We start from the raw sequence: 25960 nt of genomic DNA on the forward strand, positions 1-25960 counted from the left end.
CTAAAGTTCTTGCTCGCTATCGGGAGAGGTAGTTAACTATAGGGGCATGCACCTAGAGGAAATATGAATTCAGATCAAAAAGCCCTCGCAAAATGAGGGTGAAATCTCTAGGTAGTGTTTTATTTAAAATCCACTATTTGACTATTAGCCTTAATCTAAAGTTCTTGCTCGCTATCGGGAGGGGTAATTAACTATAGGGGCATGCACCTATAAGAAACCTGAATTCAGTTCAAAAAACCCTCGTAAAATGAGGGCGAAATCTCTAGGTAGGTAGTGTTTTATTTAAAATCAAATATGTCTTTTGAAAATTTATCTCAGAACTTAAATGTTAAAACTTTGCTCGATGACCTAAAAGAAAGAAATGATCCACGAAGAGGTCAGGTCGTGAATTTTCGGAGCCTCACAAATATTAATATAAATTATACTTAAATATTTTAAAAATCTCTCTTATTGAATCAAATATTTTAAAAATTCTTATATTGTTTTCTCATAGATTTAAATTTGTCATTAATTTTATGTTTATTTTATCTTATACAAAATATTTAAAATAAATTCTTTTTTTTTAATTTGAGAAAATTCTCATAAGCTTCATATAATATAATTTAATTCCCTCGATGTCATTCAGACTTCAAGTTTTGGACGCTAAGATTGTCTAACAATTTTATTCTTATTATTTTATAAAATAATTTTTAATGCAAAATTTTTTGAATCAAAATTTTTTGTATTAGAAAATTAATTTATAAAATAGTAGGAAACTTTTTTCAAACGAAACCTTATTGTCAAGCATTGAAGCTATGAATTTTTGAGTGGACAGACACGTTTGATAGCTTGAGCTTTTCTTAGTAGCTAAGATCCATAATGGCTCATTAAATTGTTTAAATTTTGAAGCCATGTTTAAGATATTACGATTTATTTTAATTTATTGTGCACGTACGAAGCAAATTTATTGCATTCAAGAATGAGTTGAGAGGTTTCTGGAGTTTAAAATTAATGTTAATTCTATTTGTCTTTAATAAAGATTAAGATTTTATTTGAGACGATTTTTTCAATGTTTTAAAAAATAACTAAAAAATTATTTTAAAAAAAAATTAAGAAAATCATTCCAAATAAAGTTAAAATCTATTGTTTATAAAAAAATTAAAAATAAAAAAAGCATGATTGTGAGATAATTGTCAGGTGGCAATCGATTGTCAACATAAAATATTTGGAGTTGGATAGGTGTGGAATGATTAGGTTTGAGCTTAACTCGTTCATGGGCTTATGAGATAAGCTTAGCATGCCCTCGTGCTATTTGCAAAACAAGTGAGATAAACACAAACTCGTCTAAACCATCCAAGAAATTTCCGTATCGCTTCCTAAAGATAATGCATCAAATGATGAGAGATTATTGTGCGCGTACACCAAATAGGTATTATAGCAGCTATGTTTTGACTGCGCTTTTACTGTTGACAACCGAACGGTTCTCTCTGTTTGAAATCCGCACACAATAAAAAGCCTCAAATGAGGTATGAATTTGTTATCTAAACAATTCCAAAACCCCATACCAACGGTAACTATACACGGAGCTGGCTTCATTTGAAATAATTTTCCTAATATTTTTTAAACAGTTCTATAGTCTTGCAAGCAAAAAATAATAATATCCAAAAACTATTCCAAACAAAGCCAAAATAAGAAATTATAAAATTCACAATTCCTTTAAAAATAAAAAAGCTACTACTGTTCCACAGCAATTCGTAGCTCAGCTTAAAAAGATAAAGGTAATGCCTGATAATTGTTGAGCAGCAGAAAATGAGGCAACAAGTCTCATGCAATGCAAGAACTTAAACTCTATGCATGGTTCCATAAACATCCACAGAAAGAACCATCAAAACACAGAAAAACAACCATTTCAAAAAATTTGGGAGGTTTTTGAGATCTTCCGGTGTCATTAAATAAACTAAAATTATGATCACAGAGCCATTTAGTCATGATACATCCAGTCTATACAACAAGACGGTCCTGCTTCAAAGCACCCTCTAAAGCTAGATCAACATTCCATTACAAATTTAACTTTCTATTGCAATTCACAACTAGACTTACTGGCACTAAATGCTTTCAAGTCTCCCAAGCCCAAATTCCTAACATCTCTCTCTCTCCCACCCCCTATCTCTCTCACTCTCGACTGTAGACTAAATTCGTAAGATTTAAGCTTTACCCAAAAGCTTTCATTGTGTATCATATTGAATGTTGCATAAGCTTTAAGGCACACTAATAAACAATCTCCTACAAAAGACTCAGTTTGCAACATACATAACAGGCTTTCGAGGGGGTCATAAACTCCTGTAGTCCATGACAGTCACTTCATCTTCGGGGGCATCAAGGTCCTGGTAGCTGCAAGAAGAAAGATATCATTGCATCAATTGTATGAATGAATGTTTTCAGAAACAAAATGAAAAAAACATTAAAAACAAGCTTCAAATTTAGATGAAACTACCTTTAATATGAATCCAGAAAGAAGTATATACAAGATTTCAATATATATAAAGTGAACGAATAAGAAAATGCTCTTTAGTAGAAGCAGCACTACAATAAATACTGGTATATTTAATCTTATATATTATATGTTTGCATGTGTTACCATGGGATGTTCGAGCTGTTAATATCACCATAACAAAGAAACAAGCTCACCTTCTCATGCGACGAGGATCATGTCGAAATGCTGGAGGAATACCCAGAATTGGGCCAGGAGGCCCCATCATTGTTGGACCAGACCTTCCTTTTCTACCTCGAGGGCCACCATTTGCTTCAAGAGAAGATGGCCCACCCTGTTCTCTCATCATTCTCATGGCGACCTCGGGTGGAGCAGGAACAAAAGGTCCCAGAGGTCTAAAAAAAACTAATAGTTAATCACTCTAGTTCACTGATGATAGAAACTACTAAAGAGAACTCAAAAACCCTTGACCTACCCGGCACCTGGTACTGGCATCAAAACTTGTGGTGGAAGTGGTATATCAGACGGGAAGGGAGAAGCCCCATGCAAACCTTGTCCACCATATGCATCATGCAGCTGATCATCCCCTCCAGATCCATCACGAGAAGGAGAATTCTCACTCCGGTCAATCCTCTCATCATCAGGCTGACCACCCCTGTTGTTGTCTCTGCCACCACCACGTTCATCTCTCAGCCGACCATCTAAAACTGACCTTCTTCTTGGCGCCTTGTCCTTCTGAAAGAAAATAATTACCATGGAAATAAGCAAAAGTTAAAGAAAAGCTGTATCCACAAACTATCTATGAACGTGTGTGCCTGTATATATATACTTCATGACACATCCAGCAATGTCAGTCTTAATCGATATTATAGATAGAAGAAACAGTAATAGAGAAAAAAAATATCATTCTATCAATTTGGTAGCACAGTACACTATGAAAGCCTATCAATATAAGAAACAATCTAATAAAAAAATGAATGCCTGATGTATCACTCATATCCTCAAAGTTCAGTGATTCTTGTATGCATCATTTCGACAGCAAGCTTTAAATAATTAACTTTGCATCCAATAATTAGAAAGTCATTGGTTGAAGAAATAGTAAACCAAGGGTGAAATGAATAAAAAGCATGGATTCATAAAAATAGCAAGTTATCAAAAATTTTATAGTTATATACACAAAAAATATATAAAATTGCTTCACTTCTCTAAAGGGACTAGTTCTAAAAACTATTTATGGGTGGACAAAGCTACGTGAGCCTTTAAAGCTATTCATTAAGTGTGACCGTTGGAGTAGACACTCTACAAGGAATTACAACAGCATGGCAACAACCGCCTGCCTAAGACAGCATTTCATGTAATCAACTCAAAACAATCCCTTCTAAACCCCTAAGCAGAGCACAACACAGCAGAAGAAAACAGAGAAGAAATTTTATCACAAATTAGCTGCTGCTCCAAAAAGATAACACTATAACATACAAAATTCTCAAAATTGAAAATGATTTAAAAATAAAAAATAGAGCTAAAATTGAGTACATAGATTTGGAATGACAAATAAATTAGCAATCATATAGCTATAATTTTCTGTCTAAATTGCAAGCTTATTAAATTCTAATGTTAAAAGAAAATAGAATTCATAGCTTCATATTTCCATTTGACACTCATTAATGCAATGTCCATAAGGGTCTGTTTTAAGAGAGAACTCTATCATGTTATTAGTTACAAGAGCTTTAAAAACTGTCAACAATTTGGAATTTCTTAATTTGCTACTCATCCCAAACATGAAGCCTGAAACACATGCCCATTCCTAAGGTACATGCAGATCGCAATGACAGGAGTGGCCAAAGTAAAAGTAAATACTTCCGCAGCTTCATAGTTATCATATGCGATTAAGTTCAAGGTAGTGAAGTGTATAGTAGAAGAGAAACTTCGTTGTTCACAGATCATTCAAACAGTTAAAAATTCAATGCCATAGGTTGTTCACACACACCACAAGGCTAGGCGAGAAGGAAGAAATAGAACAAGGGAAGAGAGTGTGAGATCGGGATAAAAATGTGACAAACATTTTATGTTTATGCTCGAGTATTTAAAGCTACATTTGCTTTATAATTTAATTTAAATGACAACCAGATTATCTAATATAAAATATTTAGCTGATTTAAATTTTCTCAATTGAAGAATCCTACCGGTGCAAGTTGCTGCATGATCGGATTACCACCAGGCGCTTTAGGATCGCTGCAAAAGAAAGGAAGCACACAAAGTAAGCAAATACCCAAAAAAAATGATAAAATGTCCAGAATGCTGTAAATGCGATAAATAAGAAAATCTGCCTTACTTCATGTAATTTTGAAAATAGAGATCCTCCCGCACTTTTGATGTCAACTCCATTACAAGTTCTGGGTGTTTCAGTCTAAGATGCTTATGAACAAACTCTGCAGCATGAAATAGCTTCGTGCAGCCCTTGGCTCCACAACCGTACTTCCAACCATATTTTTCATCTCTTATTTTCCTGACATATGGGTCTAGAGCTTCTACAGCCGCTGCATCAATTTTTTCTTTACCTGTCATTATTTCCAAAGGGTCCCGACCCATCAACCTTTCCTTCCAAAATGAATCAAGTTTTTGCTCCCAGTCAGCTCCTGAACCTGGAACGTTAGATCCATCAAAAGTTTTGCTGTCAGCTCTTACATGTCTAAGACCTTTTCCTTCGTTTGTCTCAGACATGCCATAGTAGTCTATGCCATGGACACGCCACAAATAAGTTATAAGTGTATCCAAAAGCTCAGCACCTTCAAGACCTTTGACGGTTGTCAAACCCCTAATAATTATAATAGGCCCCATAGATCCACCATGAGAATTCTCACCATCTAGTTTATCATGATCAGTGCTGGATAGAATATTATCTCCTATTCCCTTTTCAGTATCAACTTTACGAACCAAGGCCTGAGCTTGTATAATGTCAAGCTGGATTCTTCTAGGTTCACAGCTGACTGTATGAGCTTTGGGAGCAGTAGATAAATCATTTTCTTTTGCTGGACCTCTGCCATGCCTTCTCCTTTTACCATTAACATCTGCTTCATCCTCAGAGTTTGGATCACTTGCATTTCCAGATTTATTAGAACTTGTCAAACCTGGACCACTGCAGATAAAAACATTGAGGCTTGTAATAAGACACCTCTGGAAAAGGTAACAACAGAAATACTGAAGTAACTCACAGATCTAGTGTTCCACTCTGCAAATCAAGTAAAATTTCTTTTGCAGCAGCCCTTGCATTCTCATTTCTCCTGCAAGGTCGTAGTTGGAAAAAGAAACAAAGCTAGTCAAGTAAAGAAACGAAAAGTAGAGATGAGTGAATCAAATGATGAGGCTCTCCAGAAAAACCAGATCCAGATCAACAACGTCAAGATTATAAGAGATGAAATGACATGGAATCACGGCACAAAAAAATCCACAATTGGCAGTTCCTTTGTCCAAATATCTATTGTTGATAACTAACCTTTCAATAACAGCAACTAAATTAGTGGGATGATACTTGTCTTTTAACCTACAAACAAGACGAAGTAAAACTTTTAAGGCAGTGCTAATATTACCATCAACAAAGAAAAAACAGGAACAAACATCCATTATCATTGTTATGTAGTTGCATCATAAAAGAGAGATCAGATGTACCATTCTTCATCCTTATGAGTTTCAAAATAAGCACGCTTCTGAGTTGAAATGTATTCCGTTCTGTATTCTTCATACCTATATAACAGGCAGATGTGTAAACTTAAACTATAACAATATAAATAAAGCAGCATTAACAGAGTAGTCAAAAAGCACTAGAAGCAATATGATCATGTTATTAAGTAGAAATAGCAATATCTACAAAGCATGATCACCTGCATAATACTATATGCATGCAGAAGCAAAATTAGTTAGTACCTCCTTTCAGCTTCAGCTGGTAATATGTCATCCTCAAGTTCTTGAATAAATTGCTTGTATGTCATCAAACCCTCCCTAGAGCACAAAATAGAGAGACTATATATCAAATGTTCTCTAAAATGGAATCCAATAAGCAGAACGTAAAAAACAATACATAGAGAAATATTACATCAAAACCAAATAAAAATTCATCAGTGCATAGATCAACCTTACATAGTTTGACTAGTATCTTTTAAGGGTTTTGTAAGCAGAGTCAGCAAGAGTTAAGAAACACATGTATCCATCACATACGATAAAAAAAGTTGAAATGTTTAACTGTCCAGTGTCCACTTGATAGTAAGAATTTATAATAGCATCTTTATTTTGAACATCCTATTATATTATTTCAGAACAATCTATATGTATAAATAAGGAAATTTACCTAAGGTCCTATTGCTGACCATTATTTATTTTTTAAAGCTTTTAAGTTTTTTATCGTATTATTTCTTAGCCCTAGTAAATCTTAATCTTCAAAATTTGTCAAATAACTATTTCTCATAAAAATAGGTCTTTGATTTTCTCCTCAAAAGTGTTCTAAGAGCCATAGCTACCATCTGCCCAATTCCAATTGCCCTCCATCCACTGCCTACCTCTCTCAATTTGATTATGCCTAAAAGTATCTAGTTATTACTTCCTTATATATGAATTTAATAAAAACCATATGTAATTTTAAATGACCAAATGGTGTCAAACAGCAATCAGATGAAGAAAATTCAGCAGGATCTGATAATAAATTGCTTAAGTTTTGCAGTAGCCATTCACTACCAAAAAATAACCAGAATGAATGCAAAAATGATAGAAGAAATGATAAAATTTATAAAAAAGTCATAATCAAAACATAAATGCATACAAACTCTAGGAACTTAAGCAATTCTTCATAAAATAACTTAACTTTCCATTTCACCTTCTTGCTTATTCATAATTTTTAAGCAACGGCTTTTAGCATTCATGTATGTACCTACAAAGCACAGACTAACAAGAGACATGGACACGAATGCAATGCAACAAGGATAGAGTGACATGATATAACCATAAAAAGAAAAACAAGACACATCATAGAAAAACCTATAACATAAAATTTATTATTTAAAACTTTTTACTAAATTATTAATATAAAATTATTAATAACATAAACTTTTTACTAAATTATTAATATAAAATTTATTATTTAAAAAATCAAAACTATTTTGAGAAAAACCTTAAATATGAAGATTTGTGCACATTAAAGTAAAAAAAAAAGCTCAAAAGAGAAGGAAAAACCAAGAAAAATCATAGAATTCAAATTAGGTATAACAGAGGAAAGTTAAAGCCAAGCCTGAACAAAAAAGAGAGAGAATTGTGCAGTTAAAAAAATCTATCCAAAGATGAGAAGTGTAGAATGCATGAGAAATTTGATAAATAATGTAACAATCATAGCGGAGAAGGCTCAGTGAATGAGGAACAATGCATGAAGGCTTGATGAGATGGAAGATCACATGCAACTGTAGTGGCACCCTGGTAGGTAAATCGGGGTTTGAGTGAACAAGCGGGAGCAAGGAAACTTACGGGCGTCAATACAGGATTTTAACTAATACAGGATTTTAACTAATGAATCATTGATAGTATCTGAAATACATAGAAAAATACTTACTGTATCCCTTATGTTTCTTGTATCTCTCAATTCATGATCAACTCTGATTTTGGCAAGAAATAATATCTGACATAATTTTACACACATTAAACATATCAAATGCAAACACGAATGGTATCTTGACGTATTTGTGCTTCATAGATTTATATGAATGATTTTTGGAAAATTCCATCTATTCTCAAAAGAAATAATTATTATTTTGGCATAAACATCTATGCTAAAATTGAATCTTTGAATATTTTATTACTAAATGGCAACGAGCCCTTTCTTTTTATACACGTAAGATTTGGGTATAATCCCGTCCTGCAAAGTACTCTAGAAAGAAGTATTTGTATGTAGCTTTTATTTTAACACAGCAACTAATCAATTGCATTGCTATTGTCTTTCAATGTTATGATTAAGGCATAACATTTATTCAATTTTATTGTATATTTATTCAAGATTTAGAATTCAAATGACAGGCATTATTTATGGTATTACATTATATTAGCAGAAAGGGTGTGATGCAGGTAAATAAAAATGGTGTAAACAGAATTGTTCTAAGTTATACTTTCTCTTTTTTGCATAATTTTCTTTATTCACCTACCTTTGTAGAGGAACTTGAGGAACCGCCGATTTGATTAGGAGGGAATTAGAAAGTTTTCTAATCAAGAGGAAATTATCTAGGAATGTTCTTAATCAAAGGAGAATTATTTATGAAATTTTTAATTATAATTAGGAGGGAATTATTTAGGGCAAGAGTTCTAATTTGAATTCAAAATCTAACAGGGCATTATTTAGGGAAAGAAAGGAGGAATCAAGGGGGAATTGTTTAGGAAAGTTTTAATTATAATTAGAAGGGATTATTTAGGGCAAAAGATCTAATTTGAAGTCAAATAAGAGAGGATTATTTAGGGAAAGAGAGCTGATTTAGGAGGGAATTAAGAGAGACTATTTAAGGCTAACAATAGGGTGATTTCAGGAGTATGTTTTGAGTTTGCTAAAATTAGAATTTTTTAGGTTGTGAGGGCTCTAGTCGTCGGCTAGGAATTTGGAAGAGCTAGATCTTCCAAATCCAATTGAATATCCAACTGTATCTTGTTGTTTTCTTTCATATATATTGCAACAATAAGAGTTTTGATGTGTTCCTCTTCTTAATATCTTATTTTCATTCACTTATTTTGAGGAAATTGTATCCATTCCTATCAGAACTCAATTCATCTTCACAATAGTTCAATAGATATTGCACATGCATCAGCACTCACCTAGGAATTGCAAGAATTTGTGCCAAAATAAGGCATCTTATACTTAAAACTTTGCCCATTTAATGTACCCTTTGAGTAGCAGTTAACTATTCTTTCAGATGAGGACATTTTTATGTCACTTTCTTTAGAGACCTTGAAAAGTCTATCGTATGCATGGAAACTAATTTTGTATATGTATTTCATGATGAACTACATAAGTGATATATATTAACATAATTATATATATTCTTGATATTCATATCATATATTAATATATGTAATGTTGGAAACTTCAAAGTATTGTCAAAATTGTTTGTGTCAAAGATGTTTCAGCATGTCATGCTTTAAACTTATTTATATGCCAAACATGGGGAGTTATGAAAACGATTAGAACGAATCAAGAGGAAACACATGAATGCTTTTGATAACTATGTGTTAATAAAGGCAAAGCACAAAAAAAAGGAAAAAAACTAGGATAAAGACCAACAGCTGACAAGGTGGTGATGAGAACATCGTTATATCATCATTAGCCTTATCCCAACTATTTGGTGTTTGCTCAATGAATCCCTTAACATTCAATATAGTTGAGTGTTGCACAAGGTGATGATATTGTAAGAAAAAAGATTGACCCTTGAGAAAAGAAGATTGTTAAACCAGATGTTTGACAGGCATTTTTCCAAAGCCATTAGTAGAAAAATGACTGGAAAATGCCAAATGTAAAACGCAAAAACCTCTGAACCATAAAAACTAAGATAAAATGGAAGATCTGGGAATCAAAAAGCCAATCAACAATGTTGAAAATACTTAACAAAGTACAATGACTGCTTGATAGAACTCAAAGAGAACAGCAAAAATTAACATAATACAAATATAGGAGGAGCTTAACAATTTATATGTTACGAAACTGCAAATACAAACCTTTGAGTTTGAGAGCCATCAAAACCACCCCTCCCTGCATCAGGCCAATCTACAGAATCACACAAAAAAATGAGATATGATATAGAAAAAATATTATAAGATAATGATTCAAATATTTCAAGAGTAATAAATATACCCTGTTCTGCAAATCTTTATCTCAGAACATAAGGGCATATTAGACCAAGAACTTAGATAATAGAATTAGAAGAGCTGTAAGTAGCACGATACAAAAAGTCAAACAAATAGCTAACCAATTCGATAACAGCTAGTTGTCATTAGCCAAATAGGAAATCCATTGCTTTCCTTTATTCCACATACAATATAGCAAGATACTTAAAGGGAACTTACTAGTTATAAGCTCATGATGAAATAAGATTAAATCAAACACACAGAAAAAAAAAAGAATTTATACTAAAATTTTGAATTTGTAAGCATCAATTCTAATGTGTTGCAAAATTTTAAATAGTAATGCCTTCATTGCATTCAATTTCTTAAAGGTTCCATATGCAAGTCTTTTTGGATTTAGTCGCACTATCATCTTATCACGGGCTTAAATTCCACATACTTATCTTCACGTCAAACAAAAAGCTTACAATTGTCATAATTATTAGTTTATTTGCTACAAATATTCTCAAGCAAAGTAGACAAATCATGCAAATGATTAATATAACATAAGTCAAGTAATGAAATTACTACGAAGTAAAATTAATTGTATTGAATAGTGGAATACTAATAATGACTTATAACTAATTCCTAGAAAATGAAATGCTAATGAAATTGCAAGGAGAAAAATCATAAACTTATGATATGGATCTATAACCGAACAACCTCTTAAAAAAAATTAATCCAAATGGGTTTAGAATTTACTTGAAATGAATTATGCATCTTTAGGATTGACCAAATAGATGAAAATTTAAATTTTAGGTTTTTTTAATGATGTCGTTACTAATAAAATCCCTAAAATATTGCTACAATTAGCTCCCATTATGAGGTTTGTTCTAAGAATTAGTATGACATTAAACCAATAACAAAAAATAAAATCGACATCAATCAGGTCACCTAATATAGGAAAAATATCTATAAACAATTCATTCAAAGTTACTATTTAAGATTGCTCATTTAATTTATCAACTCCATCAAATAGGATTAGTTATCTTTACATTAACACATGTCCAATTTCCATAAGAAATTTAGGTTCGTAAATGATATAATACTCAATTTTACTCTTAAAATCCAATTCTCATTTATTACTAATTGTAACTTCATTCTCATAATTATATTCTATTGTAGATGCAGATTCATGTTCAAAATCAAAAGATATAAATTCACATTATAGCAACAAATAGTAATGATTCTTGCGTTTATATAGTTCCAATAGGTGTCAGATGAAATGTAACTGAATTTTCCTTAGGAATCCGCACAGGTTCAACCAACCCAATAGAATGCTAGTAACAAACCATAAAACACATATACTTAACTGAAACCTCAGTGCTCTTAGTGAATTATAGCTTAGTTCACAATATAATCTTTTTGTTCACAACTCTGAAATCAAGTATGGAATTTACCTTGATATTCACCAAACAATGAATATTTGTTACATTTTATGTCAGTCAATATTAATTGTATTTTACTTGAAATACTATGTCAGAAAAATTGAGCCCGTCCCATTATTTTATTTCAGCAATTTATCTTTTTCATAATCAAATAAATGATAGTGTCCAACAAAGTTTTACAAACTATTGATCACCCTAAAAATTTTTTAAGATCATATCTAACATCAAATGTTGGAATGTAACTTTGAGCCTCATGATAATCACATTGTAGTGTCTAGAACCATAACCTTCCCAATTCTGTTTAAATTGCAATAACTAATTAAAAAAATTATAAGCAAAATTAAATGGACCACTTTTAGCTGACATGATTACACAACTATAACTCTGATACCAATTAGATGCGGGTTAATGCAGGGTGGGTTAGGTTTTCTAATGCAACTAATGTGATGTGCTAAGCTTTCATACAAAAGAAAATTCAGAATTTAAATATCACAGATAAGAAATTAATTCAATAATTTTCTGTTTTTAAATAGAAACATCAATACTAAAATTTAAGACATTAAACTGCATGCAAAAGCAGTGTTACAAGAATAGGGGTTAAGGTAGCTTAAATCTCTCTTCATCACCTCTAATGGCATGTCCCACTACTTGTATAACACCCTATCTTCCTCCCCTCCATCACATTTATGCAATCTACCCTAATTTCTCTTCCCTCCCCCCTATTACCACCATGGAAAAACATTGAAACTGTTTTCCATAAGATAGCTTAATTCATGACAGGTAGTATTTAACAGTTTAAGTCACGTGTAATTAATTTATCTTTGACTTAGAATTTAAATGAAAAAAAAAAAAACATACATAATTACTTTGAAGACCAAAGCGTAAATTTTTAAGACATTTGTACCAACTTTTGAAGATTTTATGATGCGGACATCCGACGGTAGGTGCGAATCAAAGGAAGAGACGAAGACCGATGGCCGAGATCCCTCAATTTTATCTTAGTTTATTAATTGTATTTTTTTATTTAATTGTGCATTTTTTGTTTTTACCCTTACTTAAGGGTATTATCTTATGTAAGCCCAAGGGGCAAAGTTGTCTTTTAGTTTCTTTTAAGGCCTATATATATAAGTCTTTGCTCTTGTATTAGATAATGATAGATTATTAAAAAAAATTGCTGCACTCTTGTTCTTTGGGAAGAACTTTGGTGAGATACCTATGTGAGGGAAGCGTAATACCCACCAGCCGCAGGATGCGTCCAGGCTCGAGATTGAAGTCTCTACGTGAGGGTATCGCATCACCCGTCAGCCGTAGGATGTGTCCAGGCTCACGGTTTATCTTCTTTCCCTATCTCCTTCTCTCTCTCTTTCTCCACCGGCCATCTTCTTCCATTATCCCTCTCTCTAAATCCCCCACCCTCCTTTAACCGCCAGTTTTCTACCACCCTTCCACCCCACCACCACCTCCTAGCCGGCAACCCCTTCCCCACAACCCTCCCCTTCCCCACCGAAATCCAGACCTCCTCCCTCTTCTCTTGGCTCCACCCATTCAAATCTTGCATTCAAAACCTTTCAATTTGAGCCCTTCTTATTTTGGGAACAATTTAATTTCATATTCAAATAAATTTGAATTTTGAATTTGTATCCTAAAATGAGAATCCCTATTTCAAGAAAGTTATTAAATTCATGCCCATTTGAATTTTAAATAGGGGTGGAATTAAATAAATCCTTCCTAATTTAAAATTATAATTCAAGTAAGCATTAATTTCCCTCTCTTAAACCTCTCCCCTCCTTGAAGCCGACGGCCCCTCCTCATCCACAAGTTTGAATTTCAAATTCAAATAGCCTCTTGATTACTTTCCTAAATTAGTCAATTGTTAATTTGGAAAGCTTCTTAAATTGAATTCAAATATATTTGAATTTCAATATCCTTTCCGGATTAATAAATCCATTTTAGGATGCCCCTCCAAATCTGAAATTAATTTCAGATTTAATTCTCAATCCCAATTATTGCTTGATTCACATTCATTGAACCTAGACACCTCATCCTTCCCTCTCACTTGGCCGGCCCCTCTCTCCCCTCTATCCTAATGATTTCCTTCCTAATTAAAGGCCCCAATTAAGGAGATAATTAATTCCTCTCTTCTCTCCCTTCTTTCACATTAATTAAGGGAAATCTGAGATTGAATTTTAGATCTTTAATTTTTATCACACTCTCCATTCTACATCATTTTATGTCCATATAATTTGGATTTTGGCATAGAACAATAAACAAAAAAATGAAGATATTTATAATTGTTTTAAGAACAAAGCTATAAAATGTGAAGACTCACAAAAACATTATGCATTATGGAGTGTAACATAATTTTTTTTTCACAAACATGTGATTAATGGGACAATTCATGATTTTAAAGTTGTACTAATGTGAACTAGGTAAGAACATCCTGACACTAGTTTTTTTCCTACCACCATGACATCTCCCTGTACTTCCCATGAATTATCACCTCTCCGTCATCTGCACTACTCTCACAACATTTTGTAGAGTTAAAACAAAATAACTGCAGTTACAAGAGCCATCAAGAAGTTGAGGAAGAGGGAAACAGAAGAAACTTGGCACACAACCTCAGAGAAGATGCTGCGTGCAGCTTCAATTTGTCATTTAAAACATAATTCATTATTAAAATAATCCTTGGACCGCTATTGATAATAAAAGAAAAAGCTAAAATAAGACTAAATAACGAATTTTATACAAAATTGACATGTCAAAATAATGTTGATGGTAACTAAAAAAATAAAATAAATAATTAGCAGGAACTAATAAATTAAATACGATGATAATTTCAATCAAGTGCTATAGCATGAAATATTATCAAAGCTTCTCCTACATAAATTTACCCAAGGTGCAAAGAACTCTACTCCAGACTCCAGAGAGTTTGAGGCTTCATTTGGGGCGGCTTTCTTGCTGCTTCTTAAAACAGCTTTCTAGTACAAAAATTTTAATTTTTGTACTAAAAAGTTATTTTAAGAATCATTAAGAAAGCCATCCCAAACAAGGCCTGAATACTATTTGAAGAATCAAAAGGTCTTTTACTATAATGTCAAACTAATGAAATTCATCTCATCCTCAAGGTAATTTTATTCTTGATATGATATAAATATATATAGAAGATCCATATACTTCTTTACTTTGTAAGCTTTTCATGAGCTTTATTATGAATTTATATTCAAATCTAGGGTCAGGGTCAATTGTTTAGATTGAAGATGAAAAAAATAAAAAAAAGAAAGAGATAACGAGTTTAAAAAGAAGAGAAGTGGGGGGTGGGGAGGGGGGAGAGGGGGTGGGGGGGGGGGGGGGGGGGGGGGGGGGGGAGTGTGTGAAGAGTAGGGGTCGTAAGGTAGAGAAAGATGGGGTTAGAAAGAATATGTTCATAACCTATCTTATAATATAAGAAGGAGCTCGATTATCTTATTGTTTTTTATATGATTGAGAAGGCTAAGGAGCCCTATAACTAGAATTTTTAATAAGGTTTTGTCAAAATAGTTATCAAGTTTTAAGCAACTAACATGGAGGGTAATAAAAAAATGGTTTAATTAGTATTTTATAAAGTTGGAAACTAATTTAGGAATGGGATGTATTGGAAGTGGGGGTTGAAACCATTTTACATAAAACAGAAAAAAAAATCAAATTGAGATGAGAAGAGGAAAAGAAGGGTTTAGGTGAGATATTTAATTTGGTTTTAGGGCTTGATTGGGTTAATTATGAGTCCTAGAGGATCTTCTTAAGGAGATATGTTAATTACGATGGTAACATGGCATATGAAAGAGAAACCAACAGCCATACCATCGAGAATTCCATGGCTGCATTGCAAATCATGATCCCGATGTGTTGCTAATGATGATTCCCAAAATGAAATTAGGCTAATTAATAGTCAAAGCGAAAGGAAAAAAAAACCTAGAACAAGTTGAGAAAGGAGGAAGATTGAAGAAGAAAAAAATTTAGATGGATTAAGGTGATGCAAGCGAAATGCAAATCTTCAAATTTTCATTTCTAATCATAATTCACTATTGCATGACCCTTAGACGTCTATTTATAATAAAAGAATAAACAACAACAACAACAACCACCCTTTTATCCCACTAAGTATAATATAAAAGAATATACAACATAAAAGACCAAATAATCAAAATAAAAAATTGTTGCACAACAACATCGCCCGTTATAATTACAACATAAAAAAATTATAAAGAAAAACATAAATAAATAATAAACATGAACTAAGAAATAAAATATAATGATAATATAACTAAAATGATGTAACGTGAAATATTATCCATGCTTTTCATGCATCACCTACAATCAAACAAATCTTTTATTTGCTTCCTAACTGATTAAAAGATATAAAGCCTGCTTCCCAGCTTGCTCAAGAACTCCAAAAACTAACTAATGAAGTTGCATTAATCTTAATCAACAAGAAGTTGTGCTTATAGAGTACCTTGTTCAACAAGTTGTACTTAAAGAGTCCTTTGTTCAACCAAGCTCAAGACAATTATAGCTTATTTTGCCTAATATAGCCAAATGTGCTCCCATGAACCCAAAGCTAGTTGTGCATTCACCCATGCATATTTATTTTGGGCTTTGAGTTTGATCGATTGTTGTTTAAGCATCTTGGATCCAATCATTTCTTAAAAAAGTTACTATTTTCTTTTATACTTCTCCCAACCACAAATTATGAAGCCAATTCCTACATTTTAAAATCTTGAACACTATCATCCATAAGGTCAAAAACTTCCTAGCACTAATTGTTAAAATTATAAAATTAGAATCCAATCCCAGCTATTAAAAAGTTAACTAAAAGCATGGCAATCCGACCCAACCTTGTTAATTATCAGTAGTTTCATCTTTCTCCTCTTGAATATCTTCTTTCAACTCTTTGTTTCCACAAGCTCTATTTTTTCCTCTTTTAAATCTTAGCATGAGTGCATGTCCTCTATCCTTCCTACCTAACATTTTCTGATACTTATCCTCAATTAGTTAAATTCAACCCAATCTCTTACTCTACGAGTATAAATTTTTTTACGGTTTTAAGGTCAACCTTAAAGTCTAAAGGTTTTTGTTTGAGTAGATCTAAAACCGAATTTTATGGGGTACAATTTTAGTGGTAATAGATCTGGTGGGGGATTCTAACTTTGGACAATCAAGTCATTCATAAGAGTACATGTTTTAGATATCTTGAATCTATTGTTCAAAGTGACGGTGAAATAGAAGAGGATATTATTAATAGAATTCAAGTAGGATAGTTGAAGTGGAGGAATGCATCAGGCTTGTTGTGTGATAGAAAAGTCCCCCCTCAAACTTAAAGGAAAATTTTATAAAATGACAGTGAGACTTGCAATGCTTTATGGTTTAGAATGTTGGCCATTAAAAAAGATACATAATATTAGATTAAATGTTGTAGAGATGAGGATGTTCAGGTGGATTAGTGGCTTTACTCTTAGAGACAGGATACGGAACAAGCATATACGTGAAAAGATTAGAGTAGCTCTAGTGGAAGATAATATTAGAGAGAGTCGCCTTAGATGGTTTGGTCATATAAAACGGAGGCCTCCCGATGCCCCGACTAGGAGATTATATGTATTATATTTGGCCTATGTTAAGAAAAGTAGAGGTAGACTTAAAAAATCTTGGGTAGAAAATATTAGAAATGACATTTCTTTATTAGATTTAAATGAGAATTTGACCCTTAACAGGACACAATGGAGAAAAAGGATTCATGTAACCGGCCCCACAGCTAGATAAACGCTTGATGTTGTTGTTGTTGTTGTTTTAAGCCCCATTAAAGACCAACCACCATATTTTCTATCAAAATCCCTTCCAAGTATTTATATCAAATGTACGTTTAATTGCTCAAAAGTGAAAGTAAATTGCACCTCCTACTTAGCACTAAAGAAATTAGCTTAGTTGTCGAATAGGGAAATGACACTATTTTCACAATTTTGGTAAGGAAAAAGTGGAAGCATTCAATAGTTTATTAGTGTCTGTGGTGCACATGTTTATACTTATATGTAAGAATGGATATTTTTCCTCACCATTTTTCATCTAATTAGATTTTGTTCTAATGGCATTCAAATATTAGATCAACATCTTCCATTCTCTTTAACATTATTAGATCAAGTGGAATACATGATACCAAGAACTTTTAGGATTATCCAATCATCAATAAAATGAATCAATTTTTCTCGATGAATGGTTCTAATCGTATGAAAAGACAATCATGAAGTATAAGTGAAAAAAACTTTTAGACGCTAAGAATTAAATCCATGAGTTATATATGATATTTAACATAAATTGGCCTTTTTTTAATGGTGAAATAGTATAGGGGTAAAAGCTGAATAAAAAAAAAAAGTTATATATTGGTTTATCATCTTCATTTTTTACATACTCGATAAAGGGTAAATTATTACAAAAAATGATGAAACTTTATCCACAAGTAATCTTCATGTTGTAGGACAAAATAAATGGGGAGAAGTTGAATTTGAGCACTATATAAATAGTATATAAAAAAAGGAAATTAATAATTATCCTCCAATGAGAGTTCATCATATCTATATGTATGCACGCCCATGCCTACATAAAACAAACATATACAGATATAAACAAACATATTTATACCTATACAATATAAATAAATAAATGCAAAGGACATTTAATACTATATATTTTAAAAAATAACAGCCTATATTACATGCATGGTTTAAAATTGTGCAACAAGAGGCGCGCCTAAGTGCAATTCGGTCCCGTGAAGAGTCGAGGCAAGCGCTTCGACCATGTTATGCGAGGCACGTGACTCAAATCAGCAGAGGCGCGCCTCTCGCCACACTTCAACGAGGCGTTCACCTCTAAAAAGGCTTATTTAAAACCTAAACCTAATATCGTTCATTTCATTTGTTCCTTCCGTTCGTTTCGTTAATGCTCTTTGATTTCGCTTGCGTTCCGGCACTTCGGCTTCGCCTGCATTCCTCCTCTTCGACTTCGGGTAAAGCACCACAGGTAGAGTTTCAGTCATTCGCTAAAAACTTAATTGCCACCTCCAAACGTTCGTAGGTAGAGTCGCAGGTACAGCCTACTTTGAACATGCCCAATTGGATTGGAAGTCAGGAACGTTCGACGACATTCCAGGTTTGATCAGAAGTCATCTTTTGCTCTCTGCAGCAGTTTCTCCCATTTCATGTTTTTAATCCTGGGTATGTTGCTATTCACATGCTTCGTTGAGGGATTTTTCAATTTTTATATAGAGTTTTTTTTCTTGCAACAAAATCAAGATCAAGGATAATCTTATATAATCAGTATGGGTATCAATTTTTGACACGAACCGAAACCTGACCCGAAAAAATCCAGGTTCGGGTCAACCCGTTTGTGAAACGGATCGGGTTCGGGTTCAATAAACTGACATGTTTCAAAAAACGGGTCGGGTTCGGGTTGACCCGGCAACCCGAAATTGACCCGAAAATCCTCTACCCGGATCTGTTGCCCGCCCTGCCCGAAGCATCGAGTGCCCTGTCCGAAGCGTCGGCTGTTAAGTCACGTGAGTCCTGAAGCGTCGAGTCTCGCGCGTGCGCGCCTGCGCGGTGCGCGTCCCGAACCCGAAGCATCGCGTCGCTGGCTGCCTGGCTCAGCGTCACGTGCTGTTGTTGTAGCTTGCTGGCCCTGCCGCTGCTCTGCTGCTGCTCCGTCACTGCCACTGCCGCTGCGCCGCCGGGAGTAGCGACTGGAAACCCAGGCATTTGAGATTTATTTCAAAAATCTGGGTCGAGTCGTGTCAACCCAGCAACCCGCACGGGTTGGGTTCGGGTTGAAAAAGCTGACCTGTTTACAAAAACGGGTTGAGTTCGGGTTGACCCATTTAGAGCCGGGTTAATTCGGGTTCGACCTGAACCCAACCCGCTGACCCGAATTGACACCCCTAATAATCAGAAATCTTTCATTCCATATATATTTTGTTATTTTTTTTTTCTTCTCCGTCAATCATGGATGACTGCTTAAGTGTACTTGAGAGGACACATGAGAATGATATTTATGGATGAGAAAGTGGATAAATATAAAAATTCTATGTTCGTGGAAACTTTAGATATTTATGATATGTTTAGAACTTTATATGGATTTATTTTAGAAAGAAAAATTAATCTCCATAATTTTAATAGAAAATTAATCTTGTTAAAAAGATGATTCTCAAGTGTTGTCCAAGATGTAGATATACTTATGCATAGATCTTAATGTGAGATTTATTGTTCCTCATAGAAGCTATAAAAAAGAATATTTTCCCTTCCCTAATCTCTTTAGCTGTAACCTAAGTCTCTCCTTGGATTAGAGGAAAGTTAATACAAAAAAAAATAGTTTATTTGTTAATAATATATTATCAACCATTAATTTGATATTTTTTAGCTATTTATTTTCTCAATTAAAATCTCATCATTTAACTATAATCTAAATAAGTCTCTCAAGTGATTCTTAGCATTGAGCAAAAATCTTGTATGCATATATAAGAGCAACTCATCGTAGACATGATTATCTTATGTGAAAAATCTGAATGGGCATAAGGATAAGTTGGTTGTCTTAGACTTATGTTTGCTGCATTTATAAATTTGAACCCTCATATTTGGGTTATAGAGTATCCATTCACAATAAAATCAAGTTACATGCACTCCAATTTGAGTTTACTTCATTCAAAGCTCTACTTTGAGGGGTTTGTTGCCCACAGTTCATCAAGTTTGCCAATGCATTCAAGCCCTAATTCTGTGAGAGTTTCAATATTTTATGAAAAGATTTAATATTTTACTGTAGGGTTTTGTAAAGAATGGTCAAAAGCAGAGATAAAATTGCATCAGGTCATATGAAGGATCCGGCATGGAAATATAGCACTCAAGTGGATGTGGGAGGCAGCAACAAATCATACATATATTTGAAATGTAATTACTGTGACAAAGTAGTAAAAGGTGGTGTAACTAGGATGAAGGAGCACCTTTCTGGGTCTCACAAGAATGTTGCACCATACGCTAAAGTGTCTGATATAGTTAGAGAGAAGAAAAAACATATATAAATAAGTTTGTCATATCAAAGCATCTTGCACAAAAGCAATTTGAAGGACATAGTTGATGTTGGCTCCTATTATAGAAGTGAGCATTGCAGTCACGATTCATCTTCTTCATTGCAACCCATATTATATAGGGGTACAATCAAAACATAGTGTAAACATCAGAGGATAGGCCTCCTACTGCACAAAGGATGACCCCAAAGAATGCCAGGGAGGCACATAAAAGAGTATGTATGTATATAAGCAGATTCTTTAACGAAAATGCAATCTTATTTAATGTTGCAACTTGCAACATCACCTGCTTACTAGAACATGATTCGGTCAATTGGAGCATATGGGAGAGGGGTTCAAACCTCCATCAATATATGATTTAAGAACATGAATTTTGAAGGAGCTAGGTAATACTGAAAAAAAAAAAAAAAAAAAAACATTGAGAAAATTAAGAGCACTTGGGCCCAAATAAGTGTAACTATTATGTCAAATGGTTGGTCAGATGTGAAAAAGAGAAGTTTAATAAATATTCTGATCAATAATCCTTACGATGCTATCTTTTTGAAATCAATTAAGGCATCTGATCAGCTTAAGAATGTTGAGTTCACATTTGCATTACTAGACAGAGCTGTTGAGGAGGTTGGAGAGCATTTGGTAGTTCAATTGGTAACAGATAATAATAGTGCTTACAAGGCTACAGACACTAAACCTATGAAGAAGAGGAAACATTTATATTGGATTCCATCATTCCATGTACCGCATATTGCATAGATCTCATTCTAGAGAAGCTTTGGGAATTGCCTCAACACAAAAATGCACTGACCAAAACAAAGAAGATAACTAAATTTATTTACAACTATTCTTGAGTTTTGACACTTATGAGGAAATTTTCAAAGATAGAAATTCTTAGGCCTGCAAGAATAAGATTTTTCACCGCTTACTTGATATTATAGAGTATGTTGGATGCTAGGAAACCTTTGGAGTTTGTGTTTATCTCTACACAGTTGTTTAGTTGTGAATGAACAAAAAAATCTGAGGGGAAAGAGGTTAGAAAGACTGTTTTAAATAACAGATTTTGACAAAGTATCTTGTACACAATCACAAACACTCGACATTAGTAAAAGTTTTGAGAATGATGGATGCAGAGAAAAAGCTTGTTATAAGTTTCATATGCAATGCTATGGATGAAGCAAAAGAAATAATTGTCCACAACTTCGAGGACAAAAAGGAAAGTTATAAGGAAATTTGGAATATTATTGATGATAGGTGGGAGCTATAACTTCATTGAAACTTGCATGCAGTAAGCTATTATTTAAACCCGCAAAATCAATATGCAAAAAATAAGTCTACGAATTCTGAGATAAAATTAGGATTGTATCATTGCATGGATAGACTCATAACTAATGCAACTGAAAGATCAAATGTTGACATGCACTTGATACCTTTGGGAATAAAGAAAGTTTTTTAGAACACTATTTCCAAATGATTTTCATGTAATTTTATTTGTTGTTTTACTCATTTATTTAAAAATTGTTCTTTGAGTATTAACTATATTCATTTATGTAAATCTTAATAGAGTGGCGGATTCAATTTGGTGATGGCACTCCATAATTGCAATGTTTCGCTACGAAAGTTTTGGGATTATTTGGATGTGAATGGAATTGGAGCACGTACAACCAAGTGCATACAAAGAGGAGAAATCGTTTGTCAATATTGAGGATGAATTCGTTAGTATATATTATCTACAATAAGAGACTCAAAGACAGGAACTTGAAGAAAAAAATGTTAAAGGATGATTGGGAATCCTCCATTAATCACTTGAACCTAGCTAAATGCCTAAACCTCATCTCATAATGCATTTGTAGAGAATATGGAACAAAGAGAAAACATTAGGCTAGAAGCACCAATGCTAAACCCATTTTTTCAACCCAAAATGGTGATATTATCTATCAAAACCAATAAATAATATAAATAAATAATATATATCGAGATATGCCATCATGTTATTTAATTATATGAAGTTCAACTAAACCCAAAACTCTCATGTGCCTTAACATCTCATTTTTTCAACTATTTAACAAGTATGGTCAACAAACACAATCATAGAACTACATTCTCCATAAAATAAAGTTAACTTCTTATTGATATGATTATGCACATGAATTGCATATTTTGCACATAACTTTCAAGCCTAGAGTTAAATGATTATGATATGCGCATGACTCAAGATCCAATCAATCAAGAGGCACAAAAGTTAAATAAGGCGTGGTAATACTAACTTCATGGTTTAGAAAAAAATTGCGTGCATGAAGGAGATTACAACCAATGACAACTATTAATGGCTACAAAGATCCTTACAAAAAAGACCTTACACTCAAAGAATCAATTTGAATTTTTATGATGTTTCATTTTCCCATGTTAATTACGTCAAAACTACCACACTGTTATTACTAAGAATAACAACTATATTACATTTTTTTAATCAGATGGATGAGGGAAAATAAATCAAATATCTATACAAATATTATTTAAATCTATAAAGTTGTACTAAACCCAACTCTCTCATGTGCCTTACAGTATTTTATATTTTCAACTATTGAGCAAGCATGGTCAACGAAAAAAGCATATTCAAATCAAAACTATATCCTCTGTAAAATAAAGAACAACATGTTCACACGATTATCATAAAATGGATGTGATAGACATCAGCTTCAATCATACAATTATATATAATGATGAATATTTCAATACATAATCAATCAATAAACAGTAATGTATTAAATATTTTCAATGACCTACCCAAATAACCCATAGAGCATGGGACATACGTCAAATCTAAGCAATATTAAAGTCCAATGAAAATATGGCAATCCTAACTTCATGGTTAATTTAAAATATGTTAAGGAGATCACACTCATTAAAAACTATTACTATCAATAGAAATCCTAACTAAAATATGAGATGCCAAATTTGGGAATCAATTTGGTTTGCCTGTCATGTTTCATTTTTGCCTTGTCATTTATATCAAGTTTACACACTAACAAGTAATTAGAATCACAACTATGTTATCTTTTGTAATCAGATTAATTATAGTCCTGAAAAAAAGTAAAATGTTTTCCTTCGTATCAATGTCAGCTTTTCTCTATTTAGATTGGATTCAATGGTGAGCCAAGTTCGACTCGCTGTCTCAAAAGGAATGCAAGGTTGAACCTCTTTCACCCAAAAACATGTGCAGCTCGGCAGTTTCCAACTCTATGCAGAAAGATTCATAGTTCCATTAAAAAAAATATGCAATGAAACATTGCTCTATGTCGATTGGATTCAGTATTGAGTTAACGTTGACGGCCCTTTATCTCATGAAAAATACAAGGTTAGCTCCCCTAGACCAAAAGATAAGCTGAAATAAGCAGTTTCCAGCTCTTTGAAAGAAGGTTTATAGAACACTGAATAAAAATCCCATGCATCGCTAAAAAGCTTCAACAATCACTTCAAAGAGCTCATGGCAACACACAAATAAAAAGGCGGGCCAAGGAACTGGCCTAAGAACATGAAGAACTAATATGGAAGCCTATTGTCAATGCTCATAGCCTTGTTACTAGTTTATCATTTTAAACAACATAAAAGCAATTCAACAGATCAGGCCCAACCATATAGTAAGCTATTCAGTTAAGCATACAAGAATAATTACAAGTGTGAAAGAACTACTGCTCGGGAATTTCAGGAAAATGCTGTAAGGACAAAAAGAAGACCAAAAACTTTCCTGGATAGTAAATACCAATAAACAAAGCTCACAGTAACGGTTCGATTCCAGTCGGGGAAGTATAACTAAATACATGCTAAGCTGCTTAAAAAAAAAATTCCTGCAATGATTTTTAACCTGGAAATTTCCCAAAAAAAATTGGAAAATTTGCCAGATATCTATGGAAAACTATAACAGTTCTTTTCTTTCAACTCAATCAAGAAGAGAAAACATGATTTTAATGTTCATCCGTTCTTAAAACTTTCAACCAAGAGAAAAACGACGTGCATCATTTCTTCTCTTCTTTTTTGTTTTCTCTCCAACCAATTACAGAGATAAGGCCCAACTGATGCGCAGGTTACTGTTAAGAACTTTTGAGATATTCAACAACAACAGAAGATTCTGATTCAAAAGATAACCTGAGGGACGACTCATATAGCGACCATGAGACCTTTCTTCGTACCCGCCTCTTACACCTCGATCGTAACCTCCATAATCATATCCATACCTGCAAATGTCGACGCAATAATAAGATAAAAGTCCTTCTTCGTCATAATCGAAGTCAATTTGCAATCAGAAATCGACCTAGGGCTTCCTCTCCTCCGCTCATAACCACCGTCGTCCCTCCGAGAGCGCTTGAAACCGCCAGGCGGCGGGGAGCGCCGTGGTGGAGAGTGACGGCGCTCGCGGTAAGGAGGCGGGCTCAGGCTGCTCCGACGACGGTATTCCCTATCCCTCGATGCAAGGGGCGGCGGCGGAGAGCGGTTCCTCGAGTCGTAGTAGTCGTCCCTCCGTTCCCTAGAATCCCTTTCCCTGCGCCGCGGGGGAGGAGGAGGAGGAGGGAGTGGAGAGCCGTCAGCAGGGGAAGGCTGCCTCTCCGGGCGATCTAGGGCATCCTGCGCGTCCATTACCTCCGCCATGGGAGAGTAGGAGATAGCTGTCGGATCTGAGAAACCCTAGGAGACGAAGCAGAAACTTTTTTGTTTCGTGTATATATATTTTTAACCAACTTCGCTTATTATTTTAGGTAACCTTTAATTTTTCTCTATTTACGTTTTTAATAACACCTATATTTTTTCTGCTTGCTCCTATATTATTCAATTTTTAAATAAGGCCAAAAAATATATAAATCTCTCATCATCCATTAAGCATGCATACATCGCTCAATGTCACACCTTAGGAGTAAGTGGTTGTGGGCAGAGTATGAACCAGTAACTACATGTGAAAAGGAAAGAGACACTTGCATGTTCATATGTAGGGATGTCTAAATGAGAAGAAAATTCAACCTCATATCCGACATGTCGGGTTACCGGGTTGACCCAATCTGCAAGCATGGTATGTTCATTACGGTGAAGAGTGCGGACTACGAAACGGTGAGGGATCGAGTTTGA

General features: G+C 33.8%; 1 protein-coding gene across 1 annotated transcript; it reads right to left on the reverse strand.

Annotated features, from left to right (window-relative positions):
- Positions 1–1905: 1905 nt before the first annotated feature.
- Positions 1906–25569, reverse strand: LOC110099783 (serrate RNA effector molecule). Its single transcript, XM_020827062.2, has 12 exons — positions 25155–25569; positions 24989–25077; positions 10202–10250; positions 6392–6466; positions 6137–6211; positions 5964–6011; positions 5683–5751; positions 4803–5606; positions 4654–4702; positions 2946–3205; positions 2668–2865; positions 1906–2370 (listed from the first exon to the last, which is right to left on the reverse strand). Exons 1-12 carry the CDS (start codon positions 25487–25489, stop codon positions 2310–2312), a joined length of 2112 nt encoding a protein of 703 aa, XP_020682721.1. The 5' UTR covers positions 25490–25569; the 3' UTR covers positions 1906–2309.
- Positions 25570–25960: the final 391 nt, after the last annotated feature.

This window comes from Dendrobium catenatum, unplaced genomic scaffold (genome assembly GCF_001605985.2).
Source record: "Dendrobium catenatum unplaced genomic scaffold, ASM160598v2 fragScaff_scaffold_220, whole genome shotgun sequence".
NCBI lineage: Eukaryota > Viridiplantae > Streptophyta > Magnoliopsida > Asparagales > Orchidaceae > Dendrobium > Dendrobium catenatum.

Excerpts from the sequence above, each read along its gene's own strand:
- LOC110099783 (XM_020827062.2), bottom strand. The coding sequence starts at position 25,489 with ATGGCGGAGGTAATGGACGCGCAGGATGCCCTAGATCGCCCGGAGAGG. Across the intron at positions 6,467-10,201 it reads GATGGCTCTCAAACTCAAAG|GGAGGGTTTGATGACATACA; the intron begins GTTTGTATTTGC and ends TTTGTGCTCTAG. Across the intron at positions 6,012-6,136 it reads ACTCATAAGGATGAAGAATG|GTTAAAAGACAAGTATCATC; the intron begins GTACATCTGATC and ends TCTTGTTTGTAG.